The 9,947-nt window shown below is 42.6% G+C and overlaps 1 protein-coding gene across 1 annotated transcript in view; it reads left to right on the top strand.

Annotated features, from left to right (window-relative positions):
• Positions 1–9,947, top strand: part of KMT2C (lysine methyltransferase 2C) — a 282,429-nt gene that overhangs the window by 175,885 nt on the left and 96,597 nt on the right. The window contains 5 exon segments of the mRNA XM_025200451.1: positions 3,834–3,935; positions 4,101–4,205; positions 5,414–5,595; positions 6,475–6,639; positions 7,233–7,342. Of these exon segments, the coding sequence (XP_025056236.1) occupies positions 3,834–3,935; positions 4,101–4,205; positions 5,414–5,595; positions 6,475–6,639; positions 7,233–7,342 (664 nt within the window).

Below are 9,947 nucleotides of genomic sequence, written 5' to 3'. Positions count from 1 at the left end.
TGTTGCTAATGGCAGCAAACTGCTCTTGCTTTCTAGGGCCCTGCAGTGGCTTGTGCCTCCACTAGGTGGAGCTTTACGCTCTCCCTGGGTGCTAGCCAGGGCAAAACATTGCTGCCTGCCCCAGGGGGCAATGTACCCCTGCCCCAGCAGCAGGTAGCTCCCAACCCCAGCTCCCTGATTGGAGATTCCCCCACCCAGCCTGGGGGCTTGCTACTAGCAAGCAGATCAGGGAAGGGGCTGAGACCTGCCCCTCCCATGCAGCTCTTTTCAAGTCCCCTGTCCCGACTGGGGCATGGGGCTGGGACCTGTCCCTGACCAGGACAGTTCCCAGCCCCCACTCTGGGATCATGGGACAGGGACTGGAGAGCCTGTTCCCTGCTCAGCTCTGTCATCATGGAGCTAGGTGGGGAACAGGCTCCCCAGTCCCCTGCCAGCAGGCAGCTCCCAGCACCAGCTCCATGGTCGTGGGGCCGGCACTGGGAAATCCATATTCCTCAGCACCAGCTGGCCCAGCTCCCACTCCCACTCCCCGATCACAACCTCAGAGTAGGCGGCTTGGAACTCTCTGCTGCTGGGGCAGGGGGACGTAGTCCCTGTCCGGGCTCCGGTCGTGGAGCCCACCCCAGCAGCAGGCAGCTCCTGGGGGCATCGAGCAATCTCCTGCCCCCTGGTGGCCAGCTGACCAGGAGCAGATTAGTAATTGCAAGAAAATTTGCTACTTGCATTTGTAGGCTTACTCATGATTGGCAAGGTTTACTGCTCAGTAAACTATGCTACTTCGTAGTAAAGCATCTTGTCTAGACATACCCAGTATGCATTGATTTATGCTCCCCACCTGGTTTATTCAGCAACAATTTACTAAAGAATAATTTTTGTATCTGTATTGACAGCAGTCAACTGCCTCAAAATAATATTTGGACTGTTAAGATGGCAGAGACATTAAAAATGTTTGCTTAAACAGAAATAGCCATGTCCACTTCAGCTTTAGTTAAAATATTCTTAAAATAACCCATGTTTGTTGCATCAAATAGTTGTGGAGAAACATGGCTGGAAAAACAAAAATGTGTGCATCTTTCTCAAAGAGTTTTTTTCAATATTAATTTCTGAAGGAGTTGTCACAGCCATGCTACAAAGCATTTTCTTCCTCAGAATTATGTACCCCATCTTCCAACACTTATCTTATAGTGCTGACAGCAAACAGTTGGGTCTGATGATTTTACACTAGTGGAATATTTTATACAGAGATTTGCCTGAAATTGAAACATAGTTTCATTGATCATTAATGTTCTTATATGAATCTTAAAAAATCATGGCACGGGACTTCTTTGTTCAAACCAGAGACAATATATACTTACAAAATTCATGGCTGGCAGGTCACAATAGGTAGCATCAAAGGAAAATGGCTGCTTATTAGGCTTGTGCAAAGCAGCTGGTATTAGATTCGGATTTGATTGATTCAGGGGACAGTGATTCGATTCGGTGATTTGAATCACTGTCCTGAATCGATTTAGCTGAATCAGCTGACTCCTGAATGAAACGGGCCCATCCCCCTCACTGTCTCCCAGCCGGGTCAATGGCTGCCCTGCCCGGCCCCAACATCATGACTCCTTTAAAAAAGAAAAAAAAAAAGAAAAAAAGCCCTGTACTCACTGGGTGCTGCCAGGCCGGCGGGGGATCCCCGCTGCACCCCACTGTCGTGCTCTGCATGGGGGGGGGCTCTTCCACAAGCCCCCAGATGCCCCAATGGCCACTGGTGAGTTATAGGGCTTTTTTTTTTTTTAAAGCCCGGACGCTGGTGCCAGGCAGGGCAGCCATTGACAGGGCTGGCAGAGCAGGCAGCGGATGGGGGCTTGTGACACAGCCCCCCCCATGCAGCATGGGGCAGTGGGGGGCAGTGAGGATCCCTCCCCCCACCCTGGCCTGGCAGGAGCCTGTGAGTACGGGGCTTTTTTCTTTTTTCAAAGAGCCAGGACACGGGGGCAGGTGGGGATCGAGGGGTGCTTAGGGGGTTGGGGGAGCAGGCAGGGGATGGGGCCTGGCAGGGGTCCCTTCCCCCTCATCCATCCTTCCCCCCACTCCCCACCCGCCCCCTACTTATCGGCATGGAGTCCGGCTCTAGCTGCCTGCGGCGGTGAGCAGGGACTGCCTGACTCTCCGACTCTTTCTCCATATCTTTTCCGAATCAATTCGGTGGCTTCAAATTGATTCAGACCTTTTTATTGCTGTCCTGATTTGATTCGAAGATACGCCCGCCGAATCAGGCCAAAACTCCACTGAATCGAATCGGCACCCGAAGCTTTGCACAGCCCTAATGCTTATGGTGGTGTAGACCCCATTCTTCAAGTAAAAAGCAAGAATGTAGAATATCACCATCTTTTCTTCTCTCTGTTTTAGAGAAAATTTTCTACTGTCATACACTGGTAATTCATCATTTAAATCCTCCATTTAATACTGTACCTAAAATGATGGGAAGGAGGAAAATTTAATTACAAATCATTATTCAGGTATATCCTGACTCATCCAAGAAAAGCATGATAAATTTTTTAAATTTTAGGTTGCATTTCCTGGGGTCCATTTGTTTCCTGTATATCAAACTTACGTTGCATGGACGGTAACTTTAATATACTCTTCCAACCCTGTGCATTACATAAAATAGTGAATTGTCTACCTTTGTTTGTTTCCCAGACAGTCTTCTGATGAAGGTTTATACATTTATTTGGCTTAATTTGGATACAGCACTTAGGTTCTTTTATATTTTATATAATTATATCAAATTATTAATCAGAATAAATAGATGTAATGGTATGTTAATTACGATTACAATATGAAAGGGCCTTTTAAAGTTACTTATAGTGTTTTCTGAAGAACTGTTTTTATGCTTAACTCATAGTCTTTAAATTCTAGTTTAATTTAGACTTTAGTCTAGTTTTATCGTCTAGTCTCTATTTTAAAAATGTAACACTAGCTTATTAAAACCTACAATTATGGGGAATATTTTCCAATTAAAGGAAACTGTACTGAGTTATTCAGACACAAAAACATTGATTTAAAGGTTCTAATCTCTCAGGGGCTCTATTATTCTTTGTTCCTTCCTTCAGTTGAGAACTCTCAAATTAATTTTTCCCCATTATTTTGTTAGGGTCAGATTCTACAGGGTTAGATCCTATGTCATGTTTCCAACTCAGAGTAAATATTCAGAGACAAATTATAACATCCTATAAAAATCAGTTAATGAGAGCAGCTTCAAACCTTACTGTAACAGGTACTGCTAGTCATTTCTACAGACACTTGGAGCACTTAGCTAAATTGAGTATTAAAAATGGTAAATAGCATGGAATAGGTTGCTTCTGCTTCTTTGCGTTTCAGTTTTCAGTATACGTTGTACCTTTAACAGTCAAGTGCGCTCTTAAGTGGACTGTAATTTTATATATCTTTTTAATAGATAGAAAAAATAGTGCATTGAATGTATTCGGTGCATAGAACAAAGTGCATTTCTCTCAACCTGCCCAGTGCCCAATGGAAGAAGCCAGGAGGGAGCATTGCTGGGGAAGTAGTTTCTTTGCAATTAGATGATGATGATAAAAAGGGGACCTTCCCCAAGAAGTAAAAAGAAAAAGAACAGATGCAATACAGCCATTGGTATGGTAACTTCCAGCGAATACAGATTTTTCTGGGTTGCCCCTTTGTGCTAATAATGCTTTAAATATTTTCTTAATATTTGTACTTTTTATGCAAAGCTGTAGGTATTTATAGCTTTGCAATCCAATGAAAAATATACACCCGAGGCTGTGAAAATATCTACATGTGATGTATGTGTTGTTGTCGTTTTGTAGGTCACAACTATGGATATTTCATCCAACAAAGAAGAAGAAGAAAACTCGATGCATAATACAGTTGTCCTGTTTTCTAACAGTGACAAATTCACTTTACATCAGGTTGGGACACCAATTACTCTCTGCTTGTTGTAATGAAAAAGCAAATGAATGTCACAGTTATGACTTGAATTCTCTGAGTTAATTGCAAGGTATCTGTGGCGTTCCTGTGTGTTTCCAGAATCTAGTACTGGCCTGCCTGAAAATCTGCTTTCTCTGTCCTCCTAGGATATGTGCGTAGTTTGCGGGAGCTTTGGCCAGGGCGCTGAGGGCAGGTTGCTTGCGTGTTCTCAGTGTGGTCAGTGTTATCATCCATACTGTGTCAGTATTAAGGTGAGTGCTTCTGTCACATTCAAATTCTTTTAAAGCATTGTTTTCATATTGTACTTGAAGAGCACCATGCTGCTTTCAGTTTTGTTGTAATTAAGGGAGTCATTAACGTGTTAAATATTCTTTGGCTAATGTGACCATTATTTGTATGCAACTTGTGAAAGACTTTAATTAAATGTCATTTTATAGTATGCATTGCCTCAAGAGAAATTAACCTTTTTTGTAATTTCACAGCCATAAATAGCACTGATTATCCAGCAGTTGGTTAAAATAACATTTTGAGATATTAGCTGAAAACTGAAATATAAGAAAAAAGAAAAAAATTATACTGCATCTTCATTTACTAGGGCAGAAGGTTTAGTAGATTCAATTTGTCTGTTGGCTGTCAGAATTGACAGCAACTGGAGTAGTTAATTAATACATTTTACATTCATTAGTCTAGGAGAGAATGTGAGAAAATTAAATTTGAATGGTATGAGATGACTTAGCAAGCACATAATAAGCTATTTACTGCAACATATAAACTATAAACTGTCTGTTGCTCATTATATAAGTGCAGTTATGTAAAATGTGGGTGTCTTTTAACATATCACAGGGTTTAACTTCATTTTAAATGTCCTTTATGAAATGCTGCTTGCATGAGAAATTTGGTTTTGTACTCAGATCATACACTTATACAGCGTTATTTAAAATATAATTGAAATGAACTGGTTCAAGTCACAAAAACTCCCAAGTTAGTGCCAAAAAACAATTAGGAGCCAAACAGGAATTTATAATGGGCTTAGTTTTGGCTTTACTGCAACCCAGAGGGAAAAGGCAGCCCATAGTGGCACTTTGCCATGACTAACCTTGCAAGGCACTGGCTTCTCCCCTGCTCCTCCATGGGTGGAGTATAGGAATGCCAGTACAGCTGACTGTGTCCCATTGTGTCATCAGAGCGAGGGCTATACCCAGTCTATTCCCCATTCTTCTCCTTCCCACCTTGCTGCATTAGATGTAATACAGCTAGTATTTTGCAAAGTTTGTTTCACTTGCAGCACTGCTGTCTGATATGGGTGGGTGGTGCAAAAGCAGCATCCTTATGCTTGCAACCCTATCCTAACCAGATCACGATGTGGCCTAGTGTTAGTTATTTTGAAGTAAATAATTTAAATGATTAAAGTATATTCAATGGTTTGGGAATAATTTGCCTGCTGCCTTGCCATCTGCAGATTACCAAGGTGGTGCTCAGTAAAGGCTGGAGGTGCCTGGAGTGCACAGTGTGTGAAGCCTGCGGGAAGGCTACAGATCCAGGAAGACTGCTTCTTTGTGATGACTGTGACATCAGCTATCACACTTACTGCCTGGATCCACCACTGCAGACAGTTCCAAAAGGAGGCTGGAAGTGCAAATGGTGTGTTCGGTTCCAGTGTTGAAAATAACTACTGTTGCCCCTCTTTCCATTGCGTTTAATTTAAAACTAATATTTCACTTCTGTGTTTCCGAAGTTAACACAATTTTTGAGTCAGGGCAAACTTTTTTTGAGGATAGGATAGAACAAAGCTTTCAACATTTTAAATCTGGTTGTAAACAAGTTATCGTGAAAACTGTTATCGTCCATTAACATTATATTTCATGCGAAGGACGGTAGAATTCAGTGGCAACGCATAGGGGGTGCATGGGGGCGCACATGCGCCCCCTGAGAGCGCCGGTGCATTCCCTGACCGGCTGTGCTCACTGCTTATGTGACAGGCAGATGGGGCAGGTGGGTGCACTGGTGTCCCTCCTGTGAGCGCCAGTTGGGGAGTGGGAGCACTTCTCCAGAAGTGGCCACAATGATCAGCCACCTTGCAATCGGCCATGCAGGGGACACCCCCCCGTCAGCAAGTTCAGCCACGGGGGGATCTCACGGGGGGCCCTGACTAAGGTGGCACCAGTTGCCCATGTTAGAATTAAAACTAAGCAACAATGTTCAGCAGAAACCTTTTAAGCCTAAAAATGCTGATTCAGCAATTCTGAAATGTCTTGAAATATTTCATGAATTGCTTTGTTCTGAAGAAACCCAGAAAAAAAGAATCATGAAACTCAATACAGTCTGTTTCTGACGTTTCACATTTTGATTTTCTCATTTGACGAAATGTTTTTCTTTTCTCCCCTTCCCCAGACCTGCCAACAGCCCCCAAGCACCCATTCCTTGTTCACAGCTCTGGGGAGGGCTGTTTTCAGCACACAAAACAAATATTCTCACTCCGCGCCTCAGGTGATAAGAGAGCTTTTCATTCATGTTTTGCAGGTGTGTTTGGTGCAGACACTGCGGAGCAACTTCTCCTGGTCTAAGATGCGAATGGCAAAATAATTACACACAGTGTGCTCCATGTGCAAGTTTATCTACCTGCCCAATCTGCTATCGCAATTATAGGGAAGAAGAGCTCATCATTCAGTGTAGGCAGTGTGATAGGTAAGGACATCTGACACCTTATGGATTTTTTTCCATCTTAGGGGACATTTTAAGTTTTTTCTTTAATGATGTATAGTCCTAAAGAGAAAAAAACAGGATTTTGAAGACCACTGGGTTTAGGATTTGAAAGTCTTTCTCAGCTCTGCCTCAAATTTATTGTGCGAGTCCAGGCAAATTATTTAATTTTCTCTGTGCCTCAGTTTCCCCTCTGTAAGAAGTGATATCATTTGCTTACCGCACATATTTGCTGTTGTGAAAATAAATCAATAAATATGTTCCATTGTATCAAATAAAAATGAAATAAAGGACATCACATTTACAAGTGGAGTGACATTAAAATACACTTTTCAGAGGAATGAGGTTTCATGGCCTTTCTTTTTGTACCGGGAGATCTATAATCCGATCACGTGTACACAGTATTTAAGCACACACACAGGACCTAACATACGGAGAGCATGAGTCATCATTGCTTCTCCCTAAAGTAATCTATACTATATATTAGTTACCACAGAAACCATATATTGATATTTGGGTCTCTTAAGATGCCACACATTTCCTCTAAATTGTATTTTTTCCCCCCACTTAATTTCTAGATGGATACATGCAATCTGTCAGAGCTTAAATACAGAGGAGGAAGTGGAAAGCATAGCTGATATGGGTTTTGACTGTACCATTTGTAGGCCATACATGCCAGCAACAAACGGTAAGTGGACAATTGAAACCAGTGGGAGACTGTCATTAGTACACATTAAAATTGAATAGGTGCGGGAACATTTTACAGTTCTGTGCTTGAGTTGATGGAGATTGGACCACTGCTGAAGGGAGAGATTCTCTTTGTTTAAGGGGCAGCTTGTCTCTAGTCTTTTAGCACCTCCTGGGGACTGGCTGCAAGAGCACCACTATGGCATCAGATACGATTTACCGTATTATTGTAAGTCGAATCCTGTGGCATACAGGGGAGTATAACCATTTTGACTGAAATTTGTTATGCAAGTATCCATAAACTTTGGGAGAGCCAGAGATATTTTGCAAGCCATGGTAATGGAAAGGTGGAACACAGCTCAGCTGAGGTGGGAGACATGAAGGCTCGTTCTTTAAGGACACGATCTGCAGAAGAATCCCTTCTTCATGTTCCACACAGAGCAAAGCTCACGTCACTCAGTGCTTTCAAATCTCTGAAGGATCGGTAGTGGTAGGCAGACAGTATGCGACACTCCTTTTACCTGAGAAAATAACTGGCCACTGGTGTCGTGACCTCATTGACAAGAAACTTATGTCCAGTTCTTGCTCGAATCCATGAAAGATCTCTCTGCAGGAGCTGCTCTGTTGTGGCTCTGAGTAAATTGTTCTCCCTCAGTTCAATTGGGTATCCTTTTCTCATCAGCCTTGTCTTTCTTCCCAGTACAAGTGAAGCATGGCTTTTATTGAATTCACTGCTTTCTTTGATGCCTTATACAATGTGAATCTACCATACCTAGACCTTTAGGAGCCTGGGGTTTTAGGTTTTCTGTCTCCGAGCATAGCAGCTTGCTCTGAGTGAAGGGGTTGGGGGGGGGTTGTTGCTTAATTTGATTGAGTTAACTGTTGGCACTTCAAGCTTTAGACAGTTTACGGCCTTGCCATGAGGGATAGCATCCTGGTGTGTTTTCTCTGTGTGTCACCACCTTGAAGAGTTTGGTGCTTCAACACTGAATTGGCACTGCTTCAAATCTCCAGAAGTACAGCATGCTTTCATGCTCAGTGTAACTCGTGCCTGTCTGGTTTCTTTCTGGCCATCATAGTCTCTTTTGACAGTACACAGGAAGGAAGTTGAGTGAATGGCTTCAAGAAATGCTGATACAGCAGGAAGAAGCCAGTCAGAAATTAGCTTGCTGCTGCATCTGGTGGGTAGGAGTTCAGTACAACATGAAGCCTGTGTTTGTGAGGTGTCTGGAGAAGTCTGCGGAGCATGCATTACCCTTCAGGGCAACCATAGGCTCATGAATGATTGCTAGTAGTTGTAGCCTACTGGCATGACCTGGAAGTTCATACGCTCTCATATATATGGGTGATGGACTACGTTGTGGAATATGTCATACTATACAGTTTATCACCTTTGGAGGCTAGAAGAACTTGGGTTTATCAAAATCCATCCTGGAGAGATCTCTCTCCACCAAATTCAACAGAGGCTTCCCATGTAGAGAAAACAAAAATTTGGGGACATTGGTATGCATGGCAAAGGCCACGTAATATGTAATAAGCTTGCTTTTCTGAGCTGGCAGGGTTTCATTTTACAAGGTCATTTAACACCCATAATCTCCGAGACAGAGGTGCTTCAGAAACAAAGTTCAGTTTAGGCCCCGTACAGGCCCTGAGTTGAACCTTTCTCCACATCTCCATGTACCACTTTTGCTTGGATTTGGCTTTAAGGACAGGAAGCCACTACAGCAGACCCAGTCTCTGAAATAAGGTTTCCCAAACCATGCTAGCATACTCAGCTTTCTTTCTTATCAGAAAGCATCTTGTTCCAATTTGGCACTTATTTAAAAAAAATCAGAATATATCCTTTGAGGCTCTACTTGACTCCTTTTTGTAACTGGAGATGCATCACTTCTCAACTGTGCATGTGTACTTGCAGACACACAAGTGTAAATATGTATTTGTGTGTGTGCATATCAATGTAGGTTTATATTTAATATATATGATAAATCTTAAACTTTTATTACCCCTTTTCAGAATCTCTAAGCAAATGGTTCTCAGCCTTTCTAGATTCAAGGCACTCTTCTGAAACTTTTAAAAATTTAGCAGCACCCCATTAAAAACTAGTTTATATATAGCATGCATATTATAATATAAGCAATATAATTTTATTAATACATTAGTAATTAATTAGATCATTATAATGGTATCTGCAGCATTGTCACTATTGCTGCAGCCAGGTGGAACTGCACCACCCACCTCCTGCAGAGACGGATCAGGAAGTGGCTGTGGCAGAAGCACGTGCTCTTGCAGCAGTTGTTCCTGGCCCAACTCTTCATGGTGTCTCCTGGAAACAGAGCCACAAAGGGCAGCTGGAACTGTCCCATACACCTGTTTTCAGGAGACACGTTGGAGCCAAACTGAGAAGTGGCTGCAGCAAAAAGGCATGCTGGCTTGCATTACATTAAAGTACAAGTTTATCTATATATTATAATGTGTGTGTGTGTGTGTTGCACGTTGCTTTTCTTTTTCTTCTTGCCTACTTCAGTGCTTTCCTTACTGCTTTTTTAATTTTGAGTTCTCACCGGGGCTTCTTGGTTTCAGAGTGAGAACATTGGGCATATGATCAA

Source organism: Alligator sinensis, unplaced genomic scaffold, assembly GCF_000455745.1.
Source record: "Alligator sinensis unplaced genomic scaffold, ASM45574v1 scaffold599_1, whole genome shotgun sequence".
Taxonomy (NCBI): Eukaryota; Metazoa; Chordata; order Crocodylia; family Alligatoridae; genus Alligator; species Alligator sinensis.
This window is presented reverse-complemented; position numbering and strand designations above follow the sequence as displayed.